Source organism: Acyrthosiphon pisum, chromosome A1 (genome assembly GCF_005508785.2).
Source record: "Acyrthosiphon pisum isolate AL4f chromosome A1, pea_aphid_22Mar2018_4r6ur, whole genome shotgun sequence".
NCBI lineage: Eukaryota > Metazoa > Arthropoda > Insecta > Hemiptera > Aphididae > Acyrthosiphon > Acyrthosiphon pisum.
The window spans coordinates 169,239,244-169,258,253 of record NC_042494.1 but is presented as its reverse complement, the minus strand read 5'-3'; the positions used below and the strand labels follow the sequence as shown (position 1 = coordinate 169,258,253).

The 19,010-nt window shown below is 29.5% G+C and overlaps 2 protein-coding genes across 3 annotated transcripts in view; one reads left to right on the top strand and one right to left on the bottom strand.

Annotated features, from left to right (window-relative positions):
* Nucleotides 1-4,239: 4,239 nt before the first annotated feature.
* Nucleotides 4,240-10,686, bottom strand: LOC100159710 (ring canal kelch homolog). The gene is made up of 12 exons (XM_029488821.1): nucleotides 10,599-10,686; nucleotides 10,391-10,523; nucleotides 7,296-7,449; nucleotides 7,004-7,232; nucleotides 6,756-6,931; nucleotides 6,586-6,682; nucleotides 5,803-5,962; nucleotides 5,614-5,726; nucleotides 5,257-5,553; nucleotides 5,055-5,195; nucleotides 4,743-4,989; nucleotides 4,240-4,668 (listed from the first exon to the last, which is right to left on the bottom strand). The coding sequence occupies exons 3-12, from the start codon at nucleotides 7,442-7,444 to the stop codon at nucleotides 4,487-4,489; spliced, it is 1,791 nt and encodes a 596-aa protein (XP_029344681.1). The 5' UTR covers nucleotides 7,445-7,449; nucleotides 10,391-10,523; nucleotides 10,599-10,686; the 3' UTR covers nucleotides 4,240-4,486.
* A 31-nt stretch (nucleotides 10,687-10,717) lies between these two features.
* Nucleotides 10,718-19,010, top strand: part of LOC100159090 (kelch-like protein 2) — a 35,778-nt gene continuing 27,485 nt past the window's right edge. Inside the window, exons 1-11 of one of the 2 annotated variants that reach the window (XM_008185936.3) lie at nucleotides 10,718-11,294; nucleotides 12,549-12,719; nucleotides 12,783-13,011; nucleotides 13,099-13,274; nucleotides 13,347-13,443; nucleotides 14,185-14,338; nucleotides 14,412-14,524; nucleotides 14,585-14,881; nucleotides 14,943-15,083; nucleotides 15,155-15,401; nucleotides 15,484-15,768. In XM_008185936.3, coding sequence (XP_008184158.2) covers nucleotides 12,571-12,719; nucleotides 12,783-13,011; nucleotides 13,099-13,274; nucleotides 13,347-13,443; nucleotides 14,185-14,338; nucleotides 14,412-14,524; nucleotides 14,585-14,881; nucleotides 14,943-15,083; nucleotides 15,155-15,401; nucleotides 15,484-15,662 — 1,782 coding nt within the window. In that variant the 5' untranslated portion in view covers nucleotides 10,718-11,294; nucleotides 12,549-12,570 and the 3' untranslated portion in view covers nucleotides 15,663-15,768. Of the gene's footprint in view, nucleotides 11,295-12,548; nucleotides 12,720-12,782; nucleotides 13,012-13,098; nucleotides 13,275-13,346; nucleotides 13,444-14,184; nucleotides 14,339-14,411; nucleotides 14,525-14,584; nucleotides 14,882-14,942; nucleotides 15,084-15,154; nucleotides 15,402-15,483; nucleotides 15,769-19,010 lie in introns of those variants that run through there. The other variant, XM_029488819.1, reaches the window with a different exon arrangement.

Sequence of the window (19,010 nt, the reverse complement as noted above, 5' to 3'; positions counted from 1 at the left end):
ATACATTTGCTTCAACAGAAATGTTTCAGTTATTCAAAGGAACCGACTGCAGATGACATGTCGACGTATATTTCTAAATTGGTCAATTTAGGAAGGAAACTGAGTGTAGCGGGAGAACCTGTTACGGATAACATGGTTATGACAACAATTTTAATGACGTTACCAAATGAATATAATCATTTTTACAGTGCTTGAGATTCTATCCCGGCGGGAAGTAAAATGGTAAATAATTTAACTAGTCGTTTGTTGATTGAAGAATCACGGATGCTCCAGATCAAAGGTGAAGTTTGCGGACAAGAGAACTCGAGTGCATTTCCTGCCAGATTTCAAAACAAATCTAGTGGCAGAAACGGCAGTTATGGTAAAGGTAAAAAAGAATTTATTACTAAACATAATGTTAATGTTATAACTGTGATAAAATTGGACACTACAAACGAGAATGTAGGAGAATTTGAACGGTGGTAAAACCAATTAAACAGATACAAATTTTAATGTATTTGTAATGGATTATTACCCCCTGACAAAGTTCCTGGCGGCGCCTATGGGTGGGCGGGTTGTCGGTTCAACGGTGTAGATACGAGAGCGAGACAATCACCGGCGACCGGTACTCGCCCGGCCCACGAATTAAGATATACAGGATACGGAGCGGAAAGGTCTTATCAATGTTTTTCTGAGTCCTTATCCCGGGAGAATAATGAACTATTGTCATTTAGCTCCTTTTTCTCCCGGTTAACACAGAACAATCCTATAAAACGCTAATAGTCCAGCCGCAACGTGAAGAGGTGCGGGTTTCACTTATCACAAATTCATTTCGTATCCTGTATAAATGTATAATATCGTCCGACATTGTGGCGGGGTGGTAGAGTCGACGGTGTCGCGCCGTTGTAGCCCGTGGTGACGGTTGGTAAGTGCAGATAGGTCGCTCCGGTGCCTGTACTTTGTACTGGTCGTCGTTGCGTACCGCATCACACCATCCATTACAGTGACCTATGTAGTGATCCCTCACTAACGCTTACAATTTTGAATCCAACGGCGTTGATGATGAAAAGGTTTTTCAAAGGAGAGGTTGCAGAGTGACAAGTGACACAGTAAATAGTTATAAGTAGTTTATTGAATAAAAAGTATTTAAAAATTATATACATTTGAGGACAGAGCGATAAGCGTCTGCCCGAGAAATTAGTTTGTTAACACTAGTTAAAAGTACTGGGAATGGACTTAGGCTGGCGGCGATGTGGAGGGCATGCTCCACGACCAACTAAGTCCTGCAAATGTGTAAGGTAGACTAATAAATTTCTAAATGTACTATGGACCTAATCCTATATTTATATAAAACTATGTGAATAAAAATGTACACGGTAGAGTCTAGGAGGTGGATATCAAGTTAAGAAAGACGCCGATCTCGATATTGTAATTGTCAAAAATAGCAAGCGTATTATTGGCAATTACCGGCTAAGATTTATAGGTTTGTTTTCGTCCTATTTTGGCGAACGCTTTTTGATTGAAAACAGATATTAATATGTCAAACCCATGGTCCGTACATTGTCCTAAGATCAATAGCCTTGTTGTTGTAATATCGTAATATTTATTTATAATATTAAAATATTCCCTTATAATATTAAAATATAGTAAAACGGCTCCGTCGGTTTACCACGCCTACTTGTAACCTACTGTACAGCAGAGCGACACCCACTTGCCCACCTTTTATATTTTTAATTTTTTTGTGTGTCCGTCATTACCTTTTAGGACAGTAAAAGTGCTTACATTTTCTTCGACGGTATCTTTCCTGATAGGAAAGTGAATCTAGTTGGTGAGGAGAGGAGGTCAACATTTAGCGCCGAGAAAAACAACATACAAATTAAGGGAATTTTTATGCGAAATCGGTTTTCGACAAAATCGATTTTGGTTTTTGGTGTAACTCTAAAACAAATAAACGTATAACATGATACATATTACTGGTTGTTTATAATCACATTTTCTATAAACGATAATATTTTCAAAATATTTTGATTTGTTTTGAACTGATTAGGAACATTTTCAGTTTCGAATTGTATTAGTTTTTTTTTTCTATGAATATCAATAAAACTTTATTTGTTGAGTAAAACAGCTTGAAAATTTAATACAAGGATCTTAATATATTGTTAAAATTATATTTGAAAAATATTAAAAATCTTTGGTCACAGTTTTTTTTATAAGCATTTAAAGTTAAAATCTTGACAAAATACGGAAAATTCACGAAAATGAGTTAAGAATTCATAAATATATTTTTTTTTAAATTTAAGATTTCAAAATGTTATACAAGATTCCTCAAAAGTGTGTCTACGTTTATCAAAAAAAAAAAATGTCTACAAGCAAATCAAATTTATTTGAGCGTTTGAAGTTTATATTTTTATATAAGATTGGATAATCACTCGATTTCTCATGTAATGATTCTGTTATTTTGTTGTAATTCAAAAACGAATAACTGTAGATACATGAAAATTTAACTGAATGTTTTTAATTTTCTATATACACCATAAAATTTTGAAAATATTTTGACTCTGAGTTGTTTACGGACATGGTCAGTATTTTCAATTTTATTAGTTTTCTTTTCTAAAATTGTATTTGTATGGTAAAAAGTAAAAACGCATGAAAATTGAATACTAGGCACCTGATATATTGTTACAATAGCAGTTGAAAATATAAAAAATACATTGGCACAAATTTTTTTTATGTAAAACATCTAATGGCGCGGTACAAGAGTGAGGCCGACTGTGACGTAGCTCGTCAGTTCAATCCACCTCTGCTCGGCGATCTCCTCTCTCTATGTGTGTTTCCTTATTACCATGGCAACCATTACAAAAAATTCCATCGGAAATCGTTTTTGAGTTACAACAAAAATAGAAAATCGCTACATGAGGAATCGAGTGATTGAGTGAATATCTAATGTTGTAAAAATTTGAACTTCAAATACTCATAAAAATTAAATTTGACTTTCTTGCAGAAATTATTTATTTTTTTTGATAAAAGTTGACAAAATTATGAGGAATCTTTTATTACATTTTAAAATCTTAGATTTATAAAGAAAAATATTTATGAACTACTAACTCAAAATAATTTTCTCATTTTCGTGATTTTTACGAATTTGAATGATTATAAAAAAAAATTGTGAAGGATTTTTAATATTTTTCAAAATATATCGTTGTAACAATATAATATCAGGAACCTTGTATAAAATATTCAAGCTTTTTTTTTCGACAAATAAAATTGTATTGAAATTGTAATTGAAAGAAATAATTCAAAAATTGTTTTTTTTTACGTTTTCTAAAACTACAATTTGTACATACGAAAAGTACCACCTAGATTCACTTTTCTATCAGAAAAGATGCTGATCTAGAAAACCGGAGCATTTTTACTATCTAAACTGTAATTCTCGGAAACCATACTAATGTTTATTTACTTTATAGATACAGCCCAAATGTCATCTTGATTGCCTAAAAATTACTCCATAAAACACAATATGCTAGAGTTTCCTTAAATGCTTCAAAGTACCCTTGATCCATGAATAATATTTCTAAATTACAACAAAGTAACTATTTAATAAAATAATTATTGATATTCGTCGTTTAAATATATTGTAATTTCATCCAAATTAAAATATCTATAATCAAAAACTATTTAAATATTTTTTTAGATTTGTTGGTTGAAATATAAATTACTTCTGAAAAACTTTTGTTTTAAATGTTAAATTCTCAGTTATAAAAATTGAACATATTTTAAATTTGTCACTACAAAATAATTTTAAATGCTTATAAAACATTATTCTATGAACGTAATTTAAATATTTGTGTTGTGGTATTGTAACAACGTTTGAAAAACCTTTACTTAACGTATACTTTTATATAAAAATCCAAGAAAAAAATTGAAAATATCTTTATAACCCAGTCAAAATATTTTGAATATTTTATATTATATAAAATAAAAATAAAATTTCCACGATAGAGATGGTACAATACATTTGATGAAAAGCAGAAGGAAATCAGTCTATTGCTGTATATGGAAGTGGCGTTGCATAGGGAAAGATGATAGAGCGTAGTAGAAGCAGGGATGGTTCTAAATGGATCGTTATAACATTAAAACTTATAAGTCTTAGGAGAAGAAGAAAAATGTCTATCAACTATGTTTGTCATATACAGTATACACAAACAAACAAAAAATAAATAAATCATAGAAAAATCAATAAATTCATCTCTCCGCACAAAATCTAAGAGATATAATGTATATTGTAAACTATATAAGTTTTGCTGATACAATGCATTATGCAATATATATTAACATATTAGCTTTTTTATTTGACATGTAAATCATCAATTTAAATTATATAAAACAACTTTTTTATCAAACATTCACAAAAACAAAAATGAATAAAACAATACACTTTTTGTCATACTTACATTATACATAAATATGTTCATATTTCTACCAACAATGAGACCATTATGTATGCCAATTAGTTCATAAAATGTAAAGGTCTATCGATAACTACTCCACCATAAATTTGTACTTTATTTCTTGACAATCTTTCCAAGGTCCAAGTATTAGTGTTGGGATTGTAAATTTCTACAGTATCAACAATAGATGATTCTTTTTCTCCGCCAAAAACATACAATAAACCATCTAATACGGCTACTCCTATAAGATAATGTAATTTCATTTCAATCCATTTTTATTTTTTACAAAGATTGTTGTAAAGCTGTTATAGTTACCAGGATGAAATCGGCATATTTCCATATCAGCTACAGACGACCAAACTCCATCACTCGGTTTATAAACCTCGACACTTTTATGATACACTCTATTATACCCGCCAATAGCATATATAATACCGTCCAAGACTCCTACACCAACACCTTGACGATACTCAGACATTTCTGCAACTGGATTCCATGTGTCAAGTGTAGGATCATAATATTCCACAGATTTCAAACATATTTTACCATTACTTCCTCCAACCTACATAATTTAATTAAATTAAATTTATGATAAAATAAAAATAAAGAAATAATATTATTATTCACAGCGTATAGACGATTATTGAGTACACCAACGCCCAAATCACGTCTATTAGTAGACATACTGGCTACCATTCTCCATTTTTGATAACTGACGTCAAATACCTCTACACTATTTAAAGCACTGTTGCCGTCAGATCCGGCAACCTAGAATTACAAATAATATACATTTTTAATATAAAATAAGTAAAATATTGATTTAACTTACAGCATATATGGAATCACCTAATATTCCAACTCCCAGTCGATTTCGACTAACTAACATGTCGGCCATTGGAACCCATGAGGGTGATTGTGAAGATACGTCAAGCATACTAACAGATTTAGAACTTTTTTCATTTACACCTCCCACAGCAAACACAAATTGATCACTTATTACACCAAAACCAGCTGTGTCACGACATTCATTTATCCCTGGTGCATTCTCTCTTAGCTTGGTTGCTGGATCATACCATTCTGTATAACACTTTGGTGATGTATCAGACTCATTAAACATTAAAATAACCTAATAGAATTAAATGGACAATGTAATTTTGAATATAAATTAATCAAAACAGAATCATACTTTTTGAGAACCACCAAACTGTCTAGGTTTACACCTAATTGTTTGTGGAATGGTAAAAAGCTGAAATGATTTTTGTAGATTAAAATTGTATGCTTCGATTATATATTCGTTGCCTAAAAACATTAGTTATAATAATAATTAAAATGAATAAATTAAAATTAATGCATCATAGTTATGAAAATAACAAACATTTAGGGTTATTCTTTAGAAGAGGTTCATTTACTATATTAAATAATATATCAGGTTTTGATGCTAATGTTGGCAGACGTACATGTTCCATTAATTCTGGCAGAACATCTTTTCTCAAATTCAAATCATGTCTTACCCATTTCATAACACTTTCAAATACCTAAAAATTCAATAACAAATAACTGAAATTAAATTTAAACATCTCAAAATGTAAATATTAAAGATCATAGAGGGGTGTTTATAACTATTATTTTCCATACTTACAAAATATTATATATTTGTTAAACTAACCATTAGTGGATTACTGGGTCTTAAACATGTAATGGATCTTGGGTCTCCTTTTTTTTTTAGTTGAGGAGTATTTTTATATTTTCATACTATTAAATCTATATTTATTAGTTTCAATACTTTGATAACTTTCTGTATGTTAGTATGTATATTATTAATATAAAAATATTTGTAATAGGTATTTGCTATAGATCTGATGGGTGGTTTTATCATTTTTATCATAAATTATTTTTTATTTATAAATAAAACATAGGGGATTATACGGATGCAGCACAAATTCATGCAAATTTAATTGGGTTGATTGGTCTGTTGGCTGCAGCGGTGTGAAAGATATAAACACCTGGTCATTTTTTAAAATAAGTACATGTGTTTTTTTATTGCTAAATTCATAGTTAAAATAGAGATTTTATACTACAGAAAAAAAACATTAATGCTTTAGGCTGAAACATAAAATGTGTTTTTCTACAATAATTACTAATATTACAGTTTGCTTACTTTTTCTTCATATGGAATAGCAAGGTCATTACAGGAGATAATCTTAACCATATCTTCAGAAGACAATGATAGAAACTCATCAGTTTTAACCACTTCCCTAAAATTAATTGTTATTTAATATATAATTTATTACTAAAAAAATATGGAGACTGAAGCTATTTATATCATACAAAAACTGCTTTTTAATGAATGCTTCACAACTTGATAATAAATCCGTACAGTTATGTAAGTCAGCAAACGCCTTGATACCAAGACAATTTGAAGCATCAAGTTGTTTTTCTAAGAACTCAGCACATGCAGCACTTACGAAATCTAACTGTAAGATGTTAGCGGCTGGTAACAAAATCTTAAAAATCATCAATAATACATGTAAAACAATTTTATATTTGTCTATGACAATACAAATTTTTAATTATACCTGTACATTTTCTTTTGTGGCTATAAATTCACCAGTATAAATATAATCTACTAATATTTGTAAAACTAAGGAATCTAATTCTCTTATATTAACAAGATCTTTATTGCTCTCATCAAAATGATCAAACATTGCTCGGAAATATGGACTAGCTGCAATTAGAACATTTTTATGTCCGAATACTAAAGTACCGTCATCTGTTTCAAATCTTATATCACAAAAAACTTCATTTCTAAAAATAAAAATGTGTTACAAATATTTATTTTGAAAGAAGTTAAAATCACCGACAACATACTTGCGTAGAGATTGTAAGTCTTCTAGTATTCTAACAGAGTGAAAGTTATTTCTAAAATGTGTTGGTGCACTTTCATTGGATTTCAAAACTGGCTTTATGTAGTTTTCACATGATGAAGTCTGTAAGGCATCCATTTCTTTTACCAACATTACTCCTTTAAAATAATTTTAAAATTGTGATGCATTTTTACAAAGCTGGACAAGTAAATCAATTTTTTTTACAAGTTAAAGTTAAGTTATTCTAAAATAAAATATAACTAATTTATGTTAAAAGTTAAAGCTAAAAGTTTTTTCTACATAAAACATTATTACAGTAAAATACCCTTATAAAGAAATTGCAACTCGTTCCAACTGATTTTTCCGTTATAGGGAAACTAAAGGTTATACAGAACTATTTGTTTTCCCATGGTAAGTAGATATTCGTGTTATAGGGGAGAGGGGGTTCCGAGAAAAGGAGGTTTTACTATATATCACGGTAGTGTAGTGTAGTTAGTAGGGAACACACTTATGAGAGTACACAAAAAATTTGGCTTGTTGTTCTGCACAGTTTTATCATTATTAATTATTAGGAGGATGTCAGAGCCCAGTTTGTTGTCTCTCTTTGGTCTAAATATTGTCTCAAAACAATATAAATATTATTTAAATGAACAACATTTTTTGATTATTTTGAAAGTCAAATAAAAATAAATTATAAAATCGATATGTCATACCCTCAAAAATATTATCCTCTACAATTTCTATAATAGATAATTTTATTCCAAAGAGTTACTTAAAAACATGAAAAAAATGATACTGCGTAGACGTGTTTAGTCTATGTTGTGCGTGGGCTAGAGAGAAAAAACAAACAGTTCGCTGACATCCTCTTAACAACAACATATTAAACGTCGTAATTTCAGGGAAAATATAAATATGTACCTGCCTAAACTTCTTAATTATATTTCAAACAAGCAATATTATAATCATAATAGTTATAATGTATATACTATTTAGTACAATCGTTGGTAGATATTGCTCTATTCTGGCATTCCTCAGTATTTTGAACTTACCATACAAGACTCATGTGTATCCAAAGAACGCATGTCCATATTAATATGGATAAGATAATTATCTTGTTATGCTATGATGATATTTACGTAAAAATAATAAATTTTCATTGAAAATCAATGCATTGTAAGTAACTTAAATTATAAGAAAATAAATAAGTTAAGTTACAATTACTTATGAAATGAAATAACTTAATTACTAACTTCAGTCAGTGACTAACTAATTTATTTTCTAAAGATTATATTTTTTTTAACTAGCAAGTTAAAAGTTCCCCTGATATTTATATTTTATTTTTTAAAAAATACATGTTAGTGCTTTTATTATATTTTATTTTTATCAGAAAAAAGGTGTTTCTCAAAAAGTAAGTATGATTATCCGAAAAATGTACAACTTTATTATTTGTTGCTTCACATGTCACATCATGATCACAGCTCACAATTAAACACAATTAAAGATGTAGTATATTTTAATTGTTAGTAAAATATTACGCTGTTGCTAGTCGCTCAACTGAGATAATGTGTGATTGACTATGGTCCAGCGTCTAGACACAGAGAAAATATTGATATAAATCTGCTTTAACAAACACCCTTTTTTTTAAAAAAAATACGTGTTTTTCATGCTGAATTCAAGTGTTTGAAAAAATTTGCAGAAGCTTAACGTTCAAAAGTTATGGCAATTCAAAGTTGTTGATTTTGATTATCCGAGCGAGCGAGTGACTCTGCCTGGTTATTACAGTCGACTCTCGATAATTCAAACCTTCGATAATTCGAAACCTTCGGTAATTCGAAGTAAATACTCGGTTCCTTGAAAATCACGCGGTAATTCGAACAAAAACAATGCATTTAAGTACTCTCGGTAATTCGAAATTAAATTTTGGGAAAACTGGCCACTAAAACTTGACAATTCGAAGTATCATTCATTAAATGCTCGGAAATTCGAAGTATATTCACCAAATGTATTTCATCTGTATTCTTATAATCTTTTTATTAATAATTTACTATACAATCGTGTAGAAATTTAGATTATTATTGTCGATAACTATAGAATATTATCGTAAGAACCTTATCGTTTTACTTCTTAATGTTCTCTATATAGGTAATCGTAATTTAACTCGTCATCGATAGCCGTCAGCCGAATGTAGTTTTATTTTAGTTTCGTTTGGTCGGTTGTTAAGTAAAGTTCTTGTGATGAGTGCGTCTAATTCTAAAAAATCCTTGACGATTTCGGAAAAAAAACAATTGATTGAAGTGGTTGAAAGAGGTGACAAAAAAACCGAAGTGGCTAAGACATTTGACATTCCTTTTTGAAGGACAAAAATAAAATCATTTTATAATAATAATAAATAATTAAAAATGTTAAAATTAAAAATAAACAACTCTAATATGTATGTTGTATCACCTAATTTACTGAAATAATTAATATGTATGTATGTACAATAATAAAAAACAAATTTTTTTTCTTAACTCTGTAATTCAAATTTTTTTTTGCCCTCTTGTTATTTCGAACTACTCAACAATTCAAACTTTCGGTAATTCGAAGTTTTTCAACAGTCCCGTCAATTTCGAATTATCGAGAGTCGACTGTACCTAGTTGTAAGCACCAAGTGCATTTGTTTTTATCATATTGTGACCAACTCTCAGCGGTTTTACATAACAAGTTGAAGGATATTTTCGATTTTAATGACCATGCCTGTAATAAGTGTAGGTTACAGACAACTTTAAATTGCCATAACTTTTGTACGGTAAGTGTCCGCAAATTTTTTCAAACACTTTGAATTCAGCATGAAAAAACACGTATTTCGAATTTCGAGAAAAAAAAGGTTGTTCGGTAAAGTAGATTTGTTCCGAAAATATTATTGAATTTAAATCAGTTTATAGAATATTATATATTTTCTAAGTGATTCATTGTAGTTAGATTTAAATCAGTGTAATAATGGACAATACTGCAGAAAATAGGTATTGAAATATAGGCCTATATATTCGATGTAACACTGAGAATTAAAATATATGTAGGTATCCAATATATTTTATCACACAATTTAAAAATACCTACCTGTATCTGATGTTGAATCTCAATTCACAGTGCACGCCGACTATATAATATTGACTATTGACTTTGCAGTGTGCGGTGTGCCGTCTCGTGTCGTACCTCGGGGAGTGATTGGATGGTATCTATTTGATACCTACTATATATTATTGACTATAAATTTAATTATTCGAAATTTTATAATAATCAAGTATAAAAATAATAATTTAGTTACATTTAACAATGTTGAATGTTTACTTATAGTAATATCATAGCTATCCGCGAATACCCACCGTTCATAGGAATTAGGAGACAACTTACTAGTATAATATAAACAAAGAGCTTATTATAGTGTTCGTTTGTGATAACTTGAAAATTGGTGTCCCCCACCTCGGCCCCTCACCGTTAACGAGTTGAAACAGGCAAACGCGCACTTACAGCTGAAGTACGGAACGATGGCCATCGGAAAGTAATAATTTACAGTGAAACACGACGAAAATCACCTAGTATTTTTATTATATTATAATTATTATGCGTTTACGCGCGCACCAAACGGAAATCGGAAACTACGGCGTATTTAAAAATATTGAGTATAATACGCGTTTTCTGTTAATCGTATTATTCATTGTATGCCTATTGATATTATTATATTGTTATTATTATTTTATTCTTTCAATTTTCGACAATAACAATATTACTGTACACCGAACGCCGAACGCCGATAAACTCGACAAAGCTGTAGGATCGCTTTTTTTTGTCGTTATTCTTGCTCACTGTTGTCACTTGTCAGTAGTTGTCGCTCGCCGTATACTCGTGTGTCGCACCGCAGTCCACCGAATCCGCCATCGACGGCAAGCTGAGAATCGCTGCTCCTACGACCTACGCCGACATAGCTGCCGCGACATACACGTAACGCACTGACCGCGACTAGGTAAGAATTTTGACAAAATTTGTCTATAGATCATAAACATTTGCTAATTATATTAAGTTTTCAGTTTGGTTCAACCTACAATTTCCTTCACTGTCCTAATAAGTAATAACCATACTATACTGCGTAAATCATAGACAATATAAGAATATTCCTAATCTTACATTGTCTATGACATAAATCCATACATGTGCATAGCGGTAGACAGCATAGAACACGTGTACACGGTGTCTCTTAAAATACTTACCTACTTTTACATGTCTCCAAAAACACAAAATTGTTTGTGTTTGAGCACCTGTATAGATTTATAAAGTTTGGTATGGTTGTGAAGAAAATTGTAGTTTGAACCAAATTGTATAAACATAGGTACCTACCTCAAAGTGATTTTTTTTTTTCGCTAATAATTAGTGCTCAATTCCTGTGAGTTCCTGACCAGCTTTTTAAAATTTCTGCACTACCCTTTGCCCAAAAAGTAGAACTTAATGTGATAGGTAGCTTCACCCCAGCCACATCCCTGGAAAATTCAACTTTCTAGGAAAACAGTTATAAAATAAATTATACAAAGTTGACAACGTGAAGGTAAAATTCATAATATTATTCTTTAGTTAATGCTAGGATATATTCTAGTGTCTACTGAGTAGTCTTCATAAGTAATAAGTATAATCGTCTTTTGTGTTATTAGGTATAATATATTATTATCGTTTATAGTAAAAGCAACAAAATACAATATGCTCAACTTACAGTTAATGTGCGTTGGATAAATTTAGATATAATCAACTTATTACGACCTGCATACAATTCCCATCTTACATTTTTACTTCAAGACTTCTGACTTCATCATACCCCAATTGTCCATATCAATATTGATTAGGTATATGAAGGGTCCAGTGCAACAACCGGGTATGTCCACTTTTTCAAAAAAAATTTTTATCATGGTTTTTTTATGAGGAAATAAATTTGTATATTAGCCCATATTTCAATACCATACCTTTGTCTTGAACTCTAGTTGACCTGTATTGTTGATTACTGTATTGATTTGAATTCAACTGCAGTAAGTAAGAAAATAGGTACACACCTAGGTATTCTATATAGGTACTTATTTAAATTCAATAATATTTTAACAAATCCAACTAATAATTTAATAATTTTTTAAAATCAGTATTTTATTGGTTTTTACCATATCTAAACTCTAAAACACTTACATTTTGTATGAATCTTTAACACAATTATGACATTAAAATTAATCACAACTTGTAGAATATATTCAAAGTTGTTACCTATGTCAGTAAAAGAAATGGATACCATTCAGGCTTTATTTTGTGAAAATAATCTAAAGCAAGTTCTGACATCCAAAGAATGTGAACCAACAAATTTTAGAAATAACTCTCACTCTGCAAGAATACTAGTAGATTTACAATCTCTACGCAAGTATGTTTACACTTATTTTACCTTCATTCAAAATAAATACCAGTAAAACATTTTTTTTTTTAGAAATGAAGTTTTATGTGATATTAGATTTGAAGCAGATGATGGTAAAATTATTATTGGACATAAAAATGTTTTAATGGCGGCTAGTCCTTATTTCCGTGCAATGTTTAGTAATTTTGATGAAAGCAATAAAGATCTTGTTACTATAAGAGAATTAGATTCCAACATTTTACAGCTATTAGTAGATTATATTTATACTGGAGAAATTATGGTCACAAAAGAAAATGTTCAGGTACCTATCTATAATAAAATATTTGATTTGATATACCCAGACTTCAAACAACATATCATTTTATGTGAATTTTTGTTGATTTCTAAGGCGTTGTTATCAGCAGCAAATGTATTACAGTTAGATTATGTAAATGATATATGTGCTGAGTTTTTACAAAAACAAGTGGATTCATCAAATTGTATTCGTATCAAAGCATTTGCTGACTTACATAACTGTACAAAATTGTTGTCGAGTTCTGAAGCATATATTAAACAAAATTTTTTGTATGATAAACAATTTTATTTTCTATATCAATAGTAAGTAGGTGATTTATTAAAAAATAATGATTATTCTAGAGAAGTAGCTAAAGGCGAAGATTTTCTATCCTTATCTTCTGAAGATTTGGTGAAGCTTATTTCCTCTAATGACCTTGCTGTTCCATTTGAAGAAAAAGTAAGCAAACTATAAATGGTAATTTTTAATGTTTTGTATGGAAAATCAACTTACAAAGGTGAGTAAATGGGTATTGCTCTATTGTACAGATGGAGTCTAGACTCTATATCAGTATCACTGTATCAGAAGTGTTATATTTGAATTCAAAGATTTAAAATCATTGTAAATGAAAAACGTTTCTGAGCGATTACGGTTTATTAATATTACTACGTATATTTTATGATATTGTTAATAAACTAGTTTATTTTATTAATAGACATTACTCATTAGTAAAACCAGGAGTAAAACTGTATTTCTGGAGCAGTTTTAACTCGAGTTTTAATTATTTTTCCAAAAAAGTTGCATTTGAAAAGATCTTTGTGTGTATACAATATAACATTATACTTTGAAAACAATGAAAAGAATTTTATTGACTGTTATTGACACTAAACTAAAAAAAAATGTCTTATTTCAAAAGTCTGTAAAAAACTTGAACGTCGGTGGACCACAGGCTTATCAATAGGTCTAAACATTTAGACTGCACGTCTATATTGTGTTTTGTGTGTATTTTAAATAACATAATATATATTTAACAGCATAAAAATATAATAATTAATATTCCTTTGCTTGTTATAAAAAGTAGATAACTAAGATGTTGAAGATCTATTATATTTATGGGATCGTATGTTAATTATACTCTATTGGGTGTTTTAACAAATTATTATAATATTTTAATCTAGTATAAAATATTTGTTATCGTAGGTATTTGAATGTGTTATGAAATGGGTAAAACATGATTCGGATCATAGAATAGATTTTTTGTCAAAGTTAATGGAACATGTACGTTTGCCATTATTAAAGCCTGATATATTATTTAATATATCTAAAGAACCTCTTCTAAGCAATAGTTCTAAATGTATGTTATTTACATAAATATGCCAATATAATGAATTTATATATTATATGAATTATTATTATAATTTTTTTAGGTCACGATTATATAATCGAATCATTTTATTTTAATCATCAAAAATGTGTTCAGCCTTTCACCATTCCCAAAACGATTAGGTTTAAACCTAGACAGTTTGATGGTTCTCAAAAAGTATGATTCCAAATTGATTATTTCATCTACACAATAATTTTATGCGTTTAATTTCTTAAGGTTATTTTAATGTTTAATGAGTCTGATACATCACCAAAGTGTTATACAGAATGGTATGACCCAGCAACCAAGGTAAGAGGGAATGCACCAGGGATAAATGATTGTCGTGACACAGCTGGCTTTGGCGTAATAAGTGATCAATTTGTGTTTGTTGTGGGAGGTGTAAATGGATCAAGTTCAAAATCTGTTAGTATGCTTGATGTATCTTCACAATCACCCTCTTGGTTGCCATTAATCGAAATGTCAGTTAGTCGAAGATTATTGGGAGTTGGAATATTGAATGATTGTATATATGCAGTAAGTTAAATCAATATTTTTCTTATTTTATATAAAAAATGTATATTATTTGTAATTCTAGGTTGGTGGACGTGACGACACCGGTTTGTTAAATAGCGTAGAAGTATTTGATGTCAGTATTAAAAAATGGCAAATGGTTTCGAGTATGTCAATTACGAGAAGTAGTCTGGGTGTTTGTGTTTTCAATAATCATTTATATGCGGTGACTAATTATATTATTTATTTATTTTTAATTTGTATTACATTTATATTTTATTTTATTTCATTTTGTAGGTTGGGGGTGCTTCTAATGGTAGAAGTTTGAAATCAGTGGAATATTATGATCCCACACTTGACGCTTGGACACCAGTCGCAGACATGTCGATATGTCGTAACGGTGTTGGTGTAGGTGTCTTGGACGGTCTGATATATGCTATTGGTGGCTATAATAAAGAGTATCTTAAAAGTGTAGAGGTTTATAATCCCAACAATGGAGTTTGGTCTTATATAGCTGATATGCATTTTTCTCGATACAGGCCTGGTAACTAAAATAATAATTATTATAGGACTAACTTTAATTATATTTTTAGTATGAATAATATTTTTTTTTTTTTTTTTTATAGGAGTAGCTGTATTAGATGGTTTTTTGTATGTTTTTGGAGGAGAAAGAGAATCATCTATTGTTGATACGATAGAAGTTTACGACCCCAACACTAATACTTGGACCATGGAGACATTGTCAAGAGATGGAGTACGAGCTTATGGTGGAGTAGTTGTTGATAGACCACATGATTATCATTAATCAGCTTACAAAAGTACTCATTGCTTATAGTAATATGAACATATTTTTGTAAAAATTTTGATGACACTTGTATTGTTTTATAAATTTTGTTTTTTTGAATTTTTGATTAGAATGTTTTTTTTAATTTATACTATTTTCAAATAAAAAAAATAAGCTATGAAGTTAATTATAAAATTGTAAAATAGTATCTATAATTTACTATTTTATTATATCTTTTAGATTCTGTGTAGAATGATGAAATTTTTTGATTCTTTGATGATTTTTTTTCTTTTTGTGCGTGTGTAGTGTGTGTACACGTTAAAAAGGTAATTGACATTTTTACCAAATGTTTATTTTATCATTTTATATACAACATAACATTTTAAAACATTTCGACTCTTATTGAGCTATTTATTGATGTTTCGAATTTTTTTTAGTTAAATTTGTATAAATGTTGTTAAAAATATGACAGTTGGGTCAAAAATATGAATATTTAATACTAGATACCTCATACGTTGTTATGGTAGCAGTTTAAAAATATTTAAAATGCAGATGCACAATTTTTTTATAAGCTGTAGTTCAAATTTTCTCAAATTATTTTGCTGTTAAATTGTATAAAATGTTCAATTTTTATAGCTAAGGATTGAAAATTTAAAACAAGGTTTCTTGTAAATAGTTCATAGTGTAACCCAAAAATATATGAACTCTGTTTTTGTGATTGATAGATAGTTTTCAGGCAATATTTGTCAATTAAAAAAAGAAAAACTATTTGAGTTATTTTGTTGTAATTTAAAAATATTATTCATGAATGGGAACTTGAAATTTTAAAATATATTAAATGATTATAATTCATAATAAATATACTTCATTTAAAAATAAGCAATAAAGTTAATTATATTGCATTGTATCAGTAAAATTGTATCTGTAATTTACTATTTAAATTATATCTTTAAAGTTTTAGATTCTATGAGGAATGATGTATTTTTGATTTTCAATGTTTTCTTTCTTTTTGTGCATGTGTAGTGTGTACCTGTTAAAAAGGAACTTGAAACTTTTACCTAATGTTTATTTCATCATTTTATATACATAATAAAATATTCAAAATATTTCGACTCGTATTTGGCTATTTATAGATGTTTTGAATTTTAGATTCTGAGCGGAGCGAAGAAGCCAGTATTTTTACAATCGAGTTTACAATGGTGGTTATTGTTTTTTTTTTTATCCTGTATACATAATATCTACCAGAATAGGAGACAAGAGTGCTTCGGTTTCAACAATTAGTACCTTATTTATCTTATAGCAAATTAGATCAAGATGGTACTTTAAAGAGGTCATTTTTCGATTTTCTCGATAGTTATTTAATGCCAAAGCCCAAAATCCAAACTTTCGGTTTTCTAAAATATCAAGTTTCGGTTTTCACCCTTCATATTTTTATTTTTATTTTTATCAATTAAGTACTGTATAAAAAAATTAACATATTGAAAACCTCTATGTAATAGCAGGTATTAATTGTGTGTACGTGCACCTATTTCATAGTTTAGGTAATATAATAACACTTATTAATATAATTAACACCAAAACTATAAAAAAAGATATACTATTATATTCAATCATTTACTAACTGTTTATGAAAGTTTCACTATAGGTACGTCTATACCATTGAATTCTAAACATTGTAAGATTTAAAAAAAAACATTACGGGCATATAATACGTAGGTACATCGTAGGTGGTACCTACGACCTACCTATTGGCTATTATTATAAGTTACAACACTTTGTAATGATATGCTTACACGTTATAATAAATAAACTAAAATTTAACAGATTAATAAATAACGGCCCGACTGTCGCACGTAGAAATCGGTCACGCCATCAAATATAGGTAACCATTATCAGCTACAAAAAGAGACGATCCGTATAATGATGCGGCTACGGATTAAGAAATCGACACGCATTTATAACGGTAAAACGTAGTGTGTGTGACTTTATTATATGCCGCCAGAGAAAAGGAGAGGCAAAAAACGGTATCTGCCGCCAAAATCTAGTTCCCAGGTTCACGATAATCTTTTTATAAAGCCGCCTACCACTGTCTGGTCAGCGTGTCCGTGTCGTCCCTTAAATAAGCACCTTAGTATAATATATGATCTAAGGTCAGCACCAACCGAGTACCCCCTAACATCCTCTCAATACCGAAGTCTACGAGCGACAACTGGACTCCTTGTGTGAGCAATAATCAGTGTGTTGATAATTTCGATTTGTGTATTTTGAAGTATTACTTTGTGTCACCCAAAACTCCTACAACATAATCCACGCAAACAACTGCGAGTAAGGCATTTAATATAATATTTCATATTGATTTCAGTTATTACATCATAAGTGTATTTTGCATACAATTATTATATTGTACGGTGTGTTTGATCAAATTCTCGAATACACGATCTCGTTAGCCCTCCCACCACCTGGAGGAAGGTAATAGCGTAATTTTATTATTTTTACATCCGATTTTAATATAACTATCGACAGGAGTCGTTTGTCGATATTCATCGTATTTTTGCGTTATTACAAATTACACTATACGTGGAAAAATGTCTATAGTTCATAAATTGTGCGCAAATGAGTTGTAAAAAAGGTTAGGTTTGCCTTGAAAAATAACCACGATGGGCATACAACGGCATTTAACACCCTCATTATACTTATTACACCAAAGCCAGCTGTATAACGCGACTATCATTTATCGGGCGCATGTAAACTCCTCCAGGAAAATAAAACAGGTAAAATTGAGTTCATGTAAACTCCGCCAGTGAAAAAAATGAAATAACAGTATAGGTACACTATACAATTAATATAATAAGCAGATTATTATTAAACAAAAAAATCATAATTTTATAGTAATTATTATCCTTAGTATTAATTAAGTATAGGTAATATGTGTACCAAAGTATATAAAAATTTAAAAATAAAAATAATAAATGTTCGAACAAATCATACAAATTGTAATGGCCAGTATGATGTTAAAAAATAATGATAGACAATTGTGATAACTAGAGGTCGGATTTTTATGATTTTACATATTTGTTTCTAGTCTATGCAGTTAAATGGGAGTGAGAAATCTTTACGAATCATGAAACACAGAATTCACAGGAAAAAATGTATTTTGCATAAAAAAGCATATTTTAGGCCTTTAGGGGTTAGAGAATATTTTACACGTTAGAGAATATTTGAGAATATTTTTCTAACATCGGCATATAATGAACATATTTCACGTATATCAGTACTTTGATAAATACAATGTTCACTAAATGATTTATTTCTGGGTTTTAATAAAAATTAATCTCCAGGTATTCCTTATCGATTGCGATAGTACATCGG